Source organism: Leuciscus leuciscus, assembly GCF_965113295.1.
Source record: "Leuciscus leuciscus genome assembly, chromosome: 18".
In the NCBI taxonomy this organism is placed as follows: Eukaryota; Metazoa; Chordata; class Actinopteri; order Cypriniformes; family Leuciscidae; genus Leuciscus; species Leuciscus leuciscus.
The window spans coordinates 29,879,583-29,895,041 of record NC_138742.1 but is presented as its reverse complement, the minus strand read 5'-3'; the positions used below and the strand labels follow the sequence as shown (position 1 = coordinate 29,895,041).

The 15,459-nt window shown below is 39.5% G+C and overlaps 1 protein-coding gene across 1 annotated transcript; it reads left to right on the top strand.

Moving 5' to 3' along the window:
• The first annotated feature begins 4,976 nt into the window (after positions 1 to 4,976).
• On the top strand, positions 4,977 to 10,100 carry snai1b (snail family zinc finger 1b). Its single transcript, XM_082145255.1, has 3 exons — positions 4,977 to 5,205; positions 6,203 to 6,718; positions 8,256 to 10,100. Exons 1-3 carry the CDS (start codon positions 5,130 to 5,132, stop codon positions 8,435 to 8,437), a joined length of 774 nt encoding a protein of 257 aa, XP_082001381.1. The 5' UTR covers positions 4,977 to 5,129; the 3' UTR covers positions 8,438 to 10,100.
• Positions 10,101 to 15,459: the final 5,359 nt, after the last annotated feature.

The window sequence follows — 15,459 nt, the reverse complement described above, 5'->3', positions numbered from 1 at the left end:
TTTCACAATATTAGTGTATTTTTTTATCAAATAAATGCAGCCTCTAAGAGTAAATATTTATATTAATAAAATATTTATAACAGTAAAATATTATAAATATTATAAATAGTAAAATGTTCAAATATTATAAATGTATATTATAAAATGTCCTGTGTTTGTGATGGTGTTTTGTGTAATAGATGGGTAAAAGAAGAATTTTTTTCTTCACCAAACACAATTCATATTATTCCTATTCATTTTTAATTGTACTGCTTCCACATTTGTCTTTTATCTATATAAAATAATTTATATAATTCAATTCAGCATTTATCTTGTTTCTTTTTTGTGAATCAAAGCTTTTCAAGACATATTTCGATCATACATGTTTTAAACACACACACACACACACACACACACACACACACACACACACACACACACACACACACACACACACACACACACACACACACACACACACACACACACACACACACACACACACACACACACACACACACACACACACACACACACACACACACACTGAAGTCTGATCACATGTCTGGTCTTGATGAAGTCATAAGACTCAGTGCTGAATGAGTGAATGAGTGAGTGAGTGAGAGAGAGAGTGAGAGAGTGTCTGTCTCCCTCTGAGCAACACAAGGAAAACATCTGTTCTCAACGGAGGGCATTTCTGTGCTTTATACGCTCGCTGTGTCCAGGTCAAGAGATCACGACACTCCGGTCACTAAACACAACCTGTGGCTGTTTTATAATGTGTACTGACAAGCATAAAATGCAGCAAATTATGTGACCGCCAATTCAACACTAAAACCTTTTGTATGTGTGAGATGTTTTGAACTAAATGAAACAGTTAGTCAGAATGGTTGTGTCCCAAATGATGCACTGCACACTATGCACTATACTCAACCGTGTCTGAATTTTATAAGGTTATTTTGTCATTCAACATCAGAATCTGATAGTCCCTCCACTAAAGCTGCGACAGTCGAGTGCATGAAGTGTCCAGCATTGCACACTTCTGCTGAATTCAGAACTGCATACCTTGCAGGTTACCTTGTTTAAGGCCCATTAAGTAGATGCTACTACTCTTACTACTTTAACCATCTGCTAGTTGTTGCCTATACTAGTATGCAGTTCTGAATACAGCACTCGTTTTTTCTGTTACGTAAGCACATCATCCAGGCAGTTTTTCTTTTCTGGATTTTTAAGTGTGAACACACTCACACTATTTCTACTACAAAACGATATAATAATAGTGCATATGCGCACCAATTTTTCTTTATAATTTACTGTGAAAATGTATACATTTAACAAGACAATATACATGTACCTCAACAGGTAAATATTGTTAAAATAAGTGTTGTCTATCTATCTATCTATCTATCTATCTATCTATCTATCTATCTATCTATCTATCTATCTATCTATCTATCTATCTATCTATCTATGTACACTGTAAAAAATGATTTTTTGGTGAAGTAAATACTACTGAAAAAAAACGATGTAATTTACATGAAAAAGTTAGTTCAGGCAAGAATTAAAAAAAAAAACTAAGTAAATTCCAAATCAGTACTTAATTCAAGCGAGTAGAAATGAAAGCGTAAATATCAACTCAATAAAATTAAGTAAAAATTACTCAACTTTTCTGATACTGGGGTTCCCATCATGCACTGGACCTTGAATAATTAATGAGGTTAATTTTTCACTGGTTTCCAGCTGTATTTACACTATTTTATCATTGCTTTTGTTGTCAGGATTAGTAACTTGCCATTTTGTGACATTTCGAGTACATTTTCTGCTCAAAATGACACATTCAAACACAAAAACGATCCATCAAATGTCATTGTGTATTGTCTACCAAGTATTGAGGTCTTTGCATTCACATGTTGCTTAACATCTGACATGATATAGTATAAATTACTTAAATAATCTAAGTAAAACACATACTATAAATGACTGGTATAATTTAATATTATTGTTAGAGTGTAACATAATGCAAAGGAAATATCAACTAAATCGATAATAATCAACCTTTTACTAGCCAAGTTAAAATGACTTATTTTCTTTGTTACTTTCACTTAACTAGGTTAAGTAAAGTTTACTTTATTCCATATTCCAAGCACATTTAACTTAAAGATTTCTAATTAAAGCTACTGATAAATATGTTTAGGTTTTTACTTGGCAAATCTTTGTAAATTTACTAGCATTTTCTGAGTGGAAAAAGTTGCCTAGCTTTTTTCAAGTAAATCCTACTCCAATTTTTTTTTCAGTCTATCTATCTATCTATCTATCTATCTATCTATCTATCTATCTATCTATCTATCTATCTATCTATCTATCTATCTATCTATCTATCTATCTATCTATCTATCTATCTATCTATCTATCTATCTATCTATCTATCTATCTATCTATCTATCTATCATCTATCTATCTATCTATCTGTTTGTCAGAGACATACAGTAGGCCTATGTCTTATCACAAGACCTGCCATTTTACCATTTTAATAGGCTACAATAAACGTGAACTGTTCTGTTGTGGCTTAAAATGTAATATAAATTATATTTTAACAAGACAATATTGGCGACATGTATCTATCTTAGAGTTGAATATTGTTACAGTTTTTCTCAGTCGCTTTGGTGCATTTCTCACATCACTATTTACATTTGCACAACAGTTAATGCAGTTCTCAAAACAATTAGTACAAACTGCAAAACCTAGTTGATAACCTGCAAAAGCGTGTCACTTGCTCAAAATGGAGAGCTCATTCCTCAAAAGCAAGTATTCATGTCAATGAAAGTGTCAGTGTCATCAAGATGAAGAGTCCTGACACCATTGTTTATGAACAAGATAGTCAAATGGCTTTATCATGTTTTCATTATGACAGTTTACTCTGTAAATGTTTTCCAATGCAAAAAAGTCAGATCTTGGTGACACTACCTGAAAATGCTCAAGACAGCACTGTATACTATTTGCACAGCCATTTGAAAAATACAGTAAAGTTACACATTCCTGTATTTAGTGAGGTAACTGAGTACAAGACACTGAATATGTATGTTTCACATTTTTACTGCATATGCTCTTTGCTATTCTAATTTGTTCACAGCATTGTGCAAAAGAACAAATACACCCTTATTTACAACAAACATAAACTCCCTTTGGGTAGAGCTGTGCACAACTGGAAACAATATTGCAGTACATATTGGAACTGAACATACAACATACATAGTACTGTAATCATTCATGCACATCCAGACGTTCCTCTCTGTCTGGTATTGCTCAATTTAGGAGACATTTTCAGGAAAAAAAAAGATTTAAAAAAATGTGTAAAATTTGCTTGACAGATTTTGACAACTAGTTCAACATTTGTGTATGTAATGACTCAAGCAATGAAATGAGGACTATTAGTTTTATATGGAATGACTATTCAGCATTCACAAGTATAGTTAATTTTGACTGACATGACATAAGCAAATAATGTTATAAAACAGCAGAGAGTTGTATAAAAGCAACTGATGCATGTCCAAAAGCATTTGCAATTTGTTGGAAGGAATGAGAAACTGCTACTATGATGTGCACAAATGACTAAATATTGTGGAGGTTGAACTAACTGTTGTGCAAATGTAAATAGTGATGTGAGAAATGCACCAAAGCGACTGAGATAAACTGTAAAGTCTTTTCATAGTGTTTTGTATTCCTATTTGTGTCTGGTATGAGACAAAGCTGTTTTTTGTCATGTGTGCGAGTGTGTGAGTGTCTAGAATAGAATGTGTCTGGTTGGTGTGTGTGTGAGGGGTTTTAGCTCGGTTGACGCGCGTCTGCTCGGCATCCTCGCGATGAATGAGGACCAAATCACGGCACTTCACACCCTCCGCGTAATCAGATCATGGACACATTGACTGACACAATGAAGAAATGAATGCGCAAAGTAACCGATGGACATGTTAGCACCTCATTTCCATTAGGGCAGTTACAGTAATGTGTGAGCATGTGAATGTGCCTGAGGCATGAGATGGAAATAACAGAGGAGGATTCAGGACGGACACTTTTGTTCAGGAAAGTCGGTTAATTTTCAGCCACGCACCCGCTGAGTGTCTCTCACGCCCCGCAGAGCCCCGCGCGGGGAACCGTTCTGATGTGTGTCCTCTGATCCCGCAGATGAAGGATCAATGGGAGCTTGTGCTCCAAATGAGTGTTAAATGACTTGCGATTGTGCTTTGTGTCTAAACCGGTGTATTTCACCCTTTAATGGGGTGACCGGGGCTAGTTGTCACACAAATAACCTACGCTTTCAAAATGTTAAATAAAATGTAACAACATTTAGGCTAACTATAAACGGATTAATTTCATTTTTCAGAAATGAAAGTCAGTGCAAGTTGTCGCGTGTTCTAAAAATGCATTTTACAGTTATGATATAGGCCAACGGTTTTATTACCGTTTTCCATTGTGACAACTTGCCCTTCAGTGTTTACTTCGCAATATTGAATAGGCCTATTTAATTCAGATGTCAACCTAATATTTTATTCACTTTAAATATGCATATTTATTTCAGTTTATTTGTGTGTTTTTAAACTGAAATTTATCCACCTGCATTGTACATCTCCACAATCTCCAATGTTTGAAATGAAATGAAATGAAATGAAATGAAATGAAATGAAATGTAGGCTTATAAGCATTTCTATGGCACTTTACTGTGTAGGCATACTAGGCTACTGTACAACCAAAGCACTCTACACTCTACACACAAATGTAGCCAATTTTTAATGATCAAACAGTTCTTCCAAGATTGGAATCTGAGGTATTGTTTAAAGTTAGGGAAACCCGCTGGCATTAGTTGAGAGTTCCCGCGGGCACCTGCAGTGGAGGCTGCTCTCGGACAGGGGGCGTGTCGTGGTGGGCGTGGCCTGACGTCTAGCCCCGCCCCTTTCCCGCAGCCTAATATGAGGAGACCCGTGTGCGCTGAATGGCAGTGGTTCATGTGCAACTTTAAGAAACTAACGTTCCTGCCTAGACGCAAAGATTACTGGACATCGGAAGCAGACTCTGACTCTGAAGCGCTGCAGCTTTTTCACAGAGTCAGTCAAGAGTTGCTCTAAAACTTGAAGTTTGGAGAAGATCTTTACAAAATGCCTCGTTCATTTCTTGTCAAGAAGTATTTCTCCAATAAGAAGCCAAACTACAGTGAACTGGAGAGTCAAACTGGTGAGTGTGCTTTTAAAAGCTGTTTGTTTATGTGTTATTGTGTACAAAATCAGTATGCGAATTGAAGAGCTTATGAATATGACTTATTACTTATGAGCTTACAGCACTTGATCCAGTAATACTAACACTCTCCCTTCTATTCTATTCTATTCTATTCTATTCTATTCTATTCTATTCTATTCTATTCTATTCTATTATTTAATAATAATAACAAATAAAAAAACCCGTTTTTTTAACGTACTGCGTTAGATTAAACTGAGAAGGGTCGTAGCACTTGCATATTGTTGTCCTACTGTTAGTTTAACTGCTTGTTATCATTTGCCAGCTTTGGATAAAAGCGTCTGCTAAATGAATAAATGTAAATGATTAGCCAACACTTTGTCATGACATCCTGCTCTATTTATGTTCACAGTACTTTTTTTAGGTCAACACTTTAAAAAAAAGCTATTTTCAACTATTTTCAATGGTTATGTTGTTACTTTCAGTTGGGCTATTTTGTTTTTCATTGTATACTTTTTTTGGTTACACTTTATTTTAAGGTGTCATTGTTACAGTGTAATTATATATTTAAATACTGAGTAATAATAATTAACAACATGTACTTACTATAGGGTTAGGGTAGGAGGATTTGGTTGAGGGTTAGTTGCATGTAATTATGCATAATTTACATTTATTACTATGGTAAATACATGTAACAAGGACCCTGTAAAATAAAGTATTACCATTTTTTCCCCCACAAACTGCAGGATGTAGTTTAACTAACTGCTAAAATGCTTCAGCTGTAGTATTTCACTGTTTAATTCCATTAATAAATCTCAAAAAGTGAGAGCATGCCAATGCTATAGCTAGATATTCAGTTGATACTAACCAAAATAAAGTGTGCTTTTCATAAACTGGAGAATATAAAAAAGCACTACCACCCCATAAAACATAACAAACGGGACCAATTTCATGTAGTCCAACAACCCCTTGAACATGCACCTTTTCTCTTCCCCAGACCAACGCTATGCTGTCGTCCCTCTGCATGACTTCCACACCATGGAAGGTGATTCTGTGGTGCCCATGCTTGTGTGGGCCAGCAGTGTGTTACCCCTCGCCTTCACACCGGCCTCCCCCAGCCCCCCGTCTCCTCCCGGGCCTCTGGACCTGAGCTCTCCGTCCAGCAGCAGCTCCAGCAGTGGAGAGGAGGACGACTGCCGCACCTCCGACCCGCCCAGCCCGGACCCTGACTCCGACCGCTCCCAGTGCTCCCAGTGCGGGAAGCCCTGCGGCAGCCCGGCTGGCCTGTCCCGCCACCAGCTCACGCACTGCACCCCCGGCCCGCAGACCACAGGAGCCGCCAGCACCGTCACCAGAGCCGCCTTTCACTGCAAGCACTGTCCCAAAGAGTACACCAGTCTGGGTGCGCTGAAGATGCACATCCGCTCGCACACACTCCCCTGTGTGTGCGGCACGTGTGGGAAGGCCTTCTCCAGACCCTGGCTGCTGCGGGGACACATTCGCACACACACCGGTGAGTTAGTTAGCCCATTAACTAAAGCTGTGAGTGGTGCAACATTTGACCAAAACCTTTAAAGTATTAAACTTGTGAACGTCCCGTTTGTGGTAATCTCCTGAACAAGCCCAAAACTGTGCAGATAATAGGTGTGCCATTGATAATAGGGGTGCCATAGACCATGTTCAGGTTAGATGACATATTGAACGCAGATGAAAATGAGGTTGTGAGGGACAGATGCGATGAAGGTTCTAGATCATGTTATTTTCACAACTCACAACTTTTAAAACTTATTCATGGAGTTTTTGACCACTGAAAGATGCTTCATCAGCTGAAGAGTCAACAACAGTACAATCCATTAAACGCACTGTATTCTGTCGAAGCTTGTTTCAGCCACAGAATAAAACATTTTAAAAGATAATTGAATAATCTTCAAATTCTGACTTTTTTCTCAGAATTGTGTGATATGAAGTCGCAATCGTGCGTTATAAAGTCAGAATTGGACTTTATATCTCACAATTCTGACTTTATATCTCGTAATTTGGATTTTTTTTCTCAGAATTTCACGTTATAAAGCCCAATTGCGCCGGAAAAACATCAGAATTGTGAGATAAAAAAGTCTCAATTACCTTTTTTATTTTCCGTGGCAGAAACAAGCTTCCATAGTATTCTGTCCCTCACAGCCTCGTTTTCATTCCTGTCAAAAATGTAATTTGCCGCTACCCTGACTAATGTCTTTTACTTTTCTAACCAAATGGATTTACGATTTCCATCTGGCAGACAATGAAAGTGGTGTAAAAATCCCAAACTGTCTTATCTAGAGATAAGAACATCATAGAAACTTGGGGGCTGGGCTCTTTTATCCATGACATGCAGGGGGGAAAACAATATATCGGGGCCACAAATGAAGAATTCCTAAATTGTTTCCTTGTTTTAGTTACATCATGGCCACAGTTAAAACAAGGGAATGAATTGGTACAACATGACCACGATTTATTTCCAATTCATTACTAAAACAAAGAGCATTAATTCTTAATTTGTTGCCACGATATACATTTTTTATTCCACATGTCATGTGTAGGGCTTGGTACTTGAGTTATAAAATGAAAGTTTGTTATAGTCAATCTTTCATCTTACATCATGGTCATTTAAACTCTGTGAACTTAGTAACTTTGACGATACCTGCAAGAATAAACGAAAGGGATGTGGCGTGGTTATGGAGAAAGCCTTTGGTTAGCATTCCCATTATTGTCAATGGCAGTTTCTCGGCTGGTTCATCTAACAGCAGTGGCTAACTGCCCATGTGTTAACTAGTAAAACCTTGACCATCTGCATAAAGGACCCCCAAATAGCACTATCTAGAGACAAGAATGTCATTGAAACTTGGAGGTGGCTCTTTAGAGCAAGTATTTATGGCACACGTTTTGTAGGTTCATCTTGCAGAATCTAGTTGTCTGAATTGCATTTCAAGGTTAGAGGTTAATATGCATAAAACATCTTTAACGCAGTGACATAAAATGTGTGTATACTAAAAGTTCTTCATCTCTTTTTTAAGGCGAGCGCCCCTTCTCGTGCCCCCACTGTAACCGTGCGTTTGCGGACCGCTCGAACCTGCGGGCTCACCTGCAGACCCACTCCGAAGTGAAGAAGTACCAGTGTGGGACGTGCTCCCGTACCTTCAGCCGAATGTCCCTCCTGCACAAACACACTCTCTCCGGCTGCTGTCCGTCTGCCTAGAGGAGGAGACAGCTGAGTCCCATCTCTCTGCGCTGGGACGGGACGGGATGGGCTTAAGCCATAAGTCAATGTCTGGACTCATAGAGACTTGTTTTTGAAGCACACGGTGCCTTATCTTTTATTCCACAAGCCAAAAGAAGAGATTATTTTTCTATCAGTTTTAGGGTGTTTTCACACCTGACCGTTTGTTTCGGAACCTGGTGTGTTTTCTCCCTTGGTTCGGTTCGTTTAGGCATGTGTGAACACGGCAATCACGCTCAGATCTGCACCAGAACAATTGCTCCGAGATGCAAACAGACTCGGTTCGCTTGAGGTGTGAAAGCAATCCGACCCAACGGACCAACGAACCAAATGGTATTATAATTCATAACGGGAAAGGTGCTATATAGAAAGCAGTAGTGTCCGATTCTGTGAGTGAGCACATTAGTTATCACAATTGAAAACCAAAAGAGCGTCTTCATCTTAAAATGTTGTGTAATTGCGCTTCTCTGTGCGAGAATGCTGTCCCTTTGAAGACTTGATTCCTGCTCTAGCTGCATTATAACATTCATCTAGTGTTCGCATGTGTCTCTTGACACAGTAAATCTCTAGACAGAGCTGGGAGATCTGTGTGTCTCGACCATTTAGACTGTAAGGTCTCGACAGTTAAAAATAAAGCCACAATAATCTCATGGAGCGAACTTGTCAATCATCTTGATGGATGATGCAGAGGAAACTCTGCCCAATAACAGGACAGTTACTCGCACGTGACTTGCGTGATCACATTTTGGTACGCTTTAAAAGGTTGCCTTGTGAAAGCGAGCCGTACCAAGAAGAAAATGCAACATTGTAACAAATTAAGTACCTGTTTCGGAACAAAACAAATGATCTATAGGTGTGAAAACACCCTTATTCTTGCAAGCATTCATACAGTGAGGGTCTGTTACACATAGACTGCACATTTTTGTCGTGGGAAAAGGGCCCATGAACTGGCTCTCGGTGGATTCCCAAGATACACCTCGGTGCCGGCTGGTCCGGGACTGTGAGGGGGCAGCTGCTATTAAACCTGTGTGGTGAGAGGTCATCTCTCACCAAGATCTCCACAGACTTGCCGGGATGTATTGAGACAGCTGTTGGGCTGTCGACAAATGCATCGGCTCTCCGTTTCTCCGTTAGACTGATGGCTGAAAAGCACCAAAGACCTGCTTTAATAGGACGTTCAATTAGGCTATGGAATTTGTCTCTGTAATTCGAGCTTCGAGGTATTGCGTCATTCGCCAGCTTCTGAATTGGTAGTCTGACTTCTGAATCAACGCCAATGTTTTTATATTCTTAAAGACTGAACAGGGTGTCAAAAACACAAGAAGAGGGTCATTTGGTTTTAGATGTCGTTTATGTACAAAGTTTACTCCAAGCCCTCTGAACCAAAGAGATTTTGCAGTCTCTCATTTGAGAGAGGTCTTCCATGAAGTCTGTTTCACAGTTTCTTTTCCAAAGCCACAATGATATACGAAGCTGCCTTTCTACTTATTGTTTACATTTTGGATGTATAACACAAACCAAATACTAAGCAATCTTGTTTGAGCAAAGATGTTTTAGTGTATTTCCACTTGCTATTTTTTTCCCCCAATAAAGTAATTTATGTTCTTTTGCAGAAAAGTGTCTAATTTGTGTTTTTATGAAGGTGGGATTTGTTGAAGGAACAGTTCACCCATAAGTGAATTAATACTCTGTATACATATACTCATATCATTCCAAATCAGCATAACTTTATATCTTCCATGGAATATGAAAGGACATTTTTAGCAGAATGTTCTCACTGTTACAACAACAACAACTATAAAAGTGGTATAAAAGCATTTCGTGCACATATGAAGTCCAACAATAGATTTTTGTTGAAAATGCTTGAGCACACTACATCAAATGTTGTAAATTGCCCATATTTTTTGGCAAATTGTCATTAAAATTGTCATAAAAAAGTAATTTAAATGAATACAAGCTAGCAGAATTTTGAAAGAATATCGGAAAAGTAGCTGGTGTGAATTATTCCTTGAATGCATTATTTTTATCCACAGGTCTCTGAATAGATATGGTGCAATAAATATTTAGCGTCTGCGTCTAGACGCAGTCAGGTATTTTGAGTGATGGTCAGAACACCTGCACACACTTTCTGCTTAGCCTGACGCTAATACAACACCAACCCAGTTTAGCTGACACATGGCCAACAAATGTTCACGTCCGAGACGCACTGCAGGTGGAAAAAGACCAAAAGGGAGGCAGAAGACTTAGAGGAGCACCAGAGAGACGAGGAAGAGAAATGAGCCCGTCTGCACCATTAACCGACCCGTGGATCCAGCTCTTCGCTCCAGAACCTCAATCTGTCAAATACATAGATATGCCTCCCTGAGGGGGAAATTTAATAAATGTGGGAAATTCCAACAATCTGTGTGCTTTGAATGTGGCCAGAGTTTTGAGGTTTTCAGTTTTGTAGACTGCCTCCACAACTCAGCCTTTCCCTGAGCAATCTGAATCCACAAAGCCCTTGTGACCTGCGTTGACGCCAACCAGTCTTGCTAGAGTAACGATGCACTTCCTTTGCTGATTTGGAGGCTCAAAGCTGTGGGATTTTGGTGGGGGAAGCTAGTTGAAGGGGGGAGGGCACGCTTAAAGAAGTATTCCAGGCTGAAAGCAACTCAAGCTCTGTCTGTGGCATACTTTATCTGCAACATCTGTGACCACTAAAAATGGTGTGCTCCTTGAGTACGGAGCTCCGCTTGTGATAACAAAAGCCCAATACTTTTTAAAGAGTTTTTTTCTTTTTCGTAAGAATTTTTAAGAACATTTAAGCTTTGTGAACTTGGTAACTTTTGCACGATATGTGCAAGGATAAACGAAAGGAATTTGGTGTTAATTATCTTTAAAAAGGTTTATAATACCTGGAGAAAGCTTTCGTTTAGCATTCCTATTAATGTCAATGGCAGTTTCTTGCAACAGCAGTGGCTAACTGCCCATGTTAACTAGTAAAACCTAGTAAAACCGTCTGCATAAAGGACATGCTGCAAACTTCAGCAAAAGGAATAATACTGACCACAATGTCCGACTTTAAAAGGACAATTTAGACAACTTTACACAATGAAACAGCATTTATTTACTGAATAATTAATTCAAGTGAATTAGCAAGAAATACTAACATCACATTCTGGCTTTAAACTCAAAAACAAAAACAAAAACCTCCCACTGTAAACACTTTTCTGAAAAGCAGGTAAACTTTTGGTTGCTCATTGGCAAATATGTGTGTGTTTGGGTGTATGTGGGCCGATATGGTCAGATATGACTGGTGTTCAGGAGACGAAAGTAATTTGGGCTTTTGGGTTTGATGTGGTTGGCCTGAACTGCAGACATAGAGTCAGACATAGTAGACGTGAAGGATTGAAGCCATGGAGTCATGTTCACAGAGAGATGACAACTGTGTGTGGGCGGCTAGATGGATGGGTGACAGAGGGTGATGTCATTGTCTTTCAACCCTTGAAACAGCACAAATCTGCAAGAATTCCCCATAGAGCCAACATATGTCCCCTCGTACCTGTGAGGGGGTGAGATAATATGTCTGTAATTGATGGCGGTACAGTGTGGTATGAGTTGCCCTGTTGTCAGTCCTGTTGTCGAACATTTCTGAGGGCCTTTCAGCTGCATATATTATATGTCTGTCAGTAATAAGGCATGAAGACCACATTTGTCAAAGCACATATTTGTGTATATGCTGTAGTACAGGCTATATAACCAATGCAAATATTTAAGTAATTTGAAAGCCACAATGTACCAGTATGAGTACTGGTAAAGTGGTCTAACATGACCAGTTTCTTTGAGGAATCGTGCCATGTAAAAAAATCCCTTATTCCTATTGTTGACCTAGATTAACCTCACTTTTTCTTTTCACTTCGTCTTTCATTCCCTTCTTTCCTCTCTCTGGGCTGTAGGAGCCTTTCGGACACAGGAAATGGCTTGTCAGTCACATATAAACACTGGCCTTTTTGCAGCACTGATAAAAAACATCTGAAGCATCTGTAGAGAAACGCCTCCTGCTAGTTAAAGGGAGCTGAAAAGGACAGGAATAGTTTGGGCAAAAATAAAAGTTCCTTCATCATTTACTCACCCTCATGTCGCTCCAAAACCGACTGACTTTCTGTGAAACATAAATGGACATTAGAATGATAAGGGGATGGAGCTGTCAAAGTCCAAGATGGTGATCAATAAGGCTCATGTGCTATATTCCAAGTCATATGAGAGTTTGTGTTAGGAACAGGTCCCAATTTAAGTTATTTTCTGATAACATTTGACATGAATGATGAGCAGTCATGAGACAGGCAATATGTGTAGAATGATTGACATCAAACCTTCAAGAAGAAACTTTAGTGATGTTCTACCAAAGACAGTGTTGTAGTTGAGACCAGCAAATTTGAGACCGAGTCTGAGTCAAGAACAAGACCAGAAGAGGGTCTGAAGTGAACTATAAGCCTTCCATTTGGGCTGAATGAAGCCTGGTCCGAGTCTGAATCCATGAGTCCAAGACCATGAAAATACGTTCTTGGACTCGAGATGGACTACAACAATTTCATTCAGATGTGGAGCGATGAGAAAAAGAGTAAAACTATGCCATCTCTAACACAATTCTTTAACCTTTTCATGTGGATAGTTTTGGACATTTACACAGATCTGAGACCAGTTTTACATTCGGACACAAAGATTTAGGATCAGTGATTGAACTGGGAATACAGGTCCTAGATATTAAATAACCTTGTTCACGTCTCTGTGCTCAGCAGGGGTCGTGCATTGCCCTTAAAGGGGCATATTTGTGCAGTGATGCTCTTGTCTTTTCATGTTTGAGGTGGTGGTTTAGAGAGCTGAGTCATAGGGATCGTGTTTGAGCCAGGAGCTGTTATGATGGTTTGGATTACTAACACAGTTCTGGGTGACTGTGCTCTTGTGTGGGGATTACCCACATGCTTTGGCTTCTAGATTTCTTTCTCTCTCTCTTTTCCAGATGCAACCTCTCTTTGGAAGCCTTTCTGTCCTCTTCCACCTCAATGGTCTCAACTCCCCTGCTGGCTCTGTTTCCTCAAATGTTCCCCCTCTTCTTGAACATAGATCGTGTCATAGCAGGTAAATGTCTGCTTCTCATTTACTCACCCTCATGCCATTCCAAGCCTGTATGACTTTCTCTCTTTTGTGGGACCCAAAAGAAGAATGTTTAAGCATTTTTTGAAAGTCAATAATGCACAAAATGTTTATGCTGTAAAGATAGCATGAAATTAATGCACACGACTAAGCTGGCAAGTTCCAACTTCAGACTATATCGATACACTATATACTGTAAGTCTACATCACATATGGCATTACAAACGTCAAATGTCATGCTGTTTGGAGTCTAAGCACTAAGTTAGACATGCAGTTCATGTGACATGCGAGAACCAATGAGGATTGACATCTTGGGACGTTTGTAGGTGTGTTGTAATTAACGTAACTATTGTGAACTGAAAAAAAAACTTCACATGCCTGCAGAACTTGTAATTACAATGTGTTAACTAGTAATTTTCAGATTTAAGGTATGTTCTACTTTAAGCTGCGCTGTGCAGACCGACCGGTGGATGAGAGCGATTTGAAAGCATAAGGAGCTTTATTTATGGTAATTACGACATGGAGTGAACGCAGCATGTGTTATGTTGTGTATAAGAAAGAAACTATTTTACAAAGTGAGCTGTATGTGGTATATTCAAGTGTGGTGACCAATTTGAATATGAGACTCTTTAATCTCAGTCTAAGTCTCTTGATTCTTGGCCTTCAGATCACTCCATGTGATGAAGGACCATCCATTTTCCAAACCACTTGTCTTATATAGGGTCACAGGGATGGTGGAGCCTATTTAAATCTGTTTAAATGTCTCAACAGTGCAATGTAAATATGGCATTCAAACATATCTCAAAATGGGACTGCAGTCTAAAGGCAAAGTTTCTTCACTCATATTCATCCAGACCAGGGGTGATCAATCATGTTCCTGGAGATTTCCCTTCCTGCAAAGTTTAGCACCAACTTGGCAAACCAGCTAAGATCTTCAGGAGCACTGGATATTTAAAGAGAGGTTTGTTGGAGCAGGGCTGGAAGGTAGATCTCCAGGAACAGAACTGAGACTGTCCTAAACTCCAGCTCCAACCCTCCTCCAACACTCCTAGCTGTTGTTTTCAAGTAATCCATAACAGCTTGATTGCTTTTGGTGTGTCTGATAAGAGTTGGAACTAAACGCCAGGTGAATTCCAAACTGTGTTTTTGCACCCTTAAGGGGAACTTCGGGACGGCAACTCCTCATTTGTACCGTTCCAAACGAAAGTGAACAACTGAATCCCTTCACGAAGAGCCCTTCCACAGGTCCGTTAGCGAAGGGAACATTCAATGGTCACTTCAAGGAAGTGATTTAATAATTTATGGTCATGTTCTCCCTCAGGAGTGAGTGGGGGATAGGGATGCTCACTTCCGATTGGAATTTGCCCCAAGAGTTGGTTTGGCTACCCCTGGCCTGCCTAGTATTTAGTATTCATCCCTTTATCACAGGGGTGTCCAATCCTGCTCCTGGAGGGCCACTTTCCTGCAGAGTTCAGTTCACTGGAAGCTTCTGGTGATCCTGAATACCTTGATTAGCTGGTTCAGGTGTGTTTAAATAGGATTGGAGTCAAACTCTGCTGGATATTGGCCCTCCAGGAGCAGGATTGTACACCCCTGTGATAAAGGGATGAATACTAAATACCCTGCTTTATCTGTACTGATCAACATGTGAATGGAGGGGACAGGTTGTACTTGAGGTGGAATAACAGTTAAGGATTTAAGCAACCCTGAGAAACACAGCTGTTATACAGCATCACATTAGCAGCAGACTGGAGTCTGGTGTTCAAGGCTTCAGGCCCAATTGAAGAATCTCTGCAAGAGCCAAACAAAGAGTGTGTAATAACACATTCAGATTTACAGGGAGACTGAGGAGAGGGCAGGAAATTAGA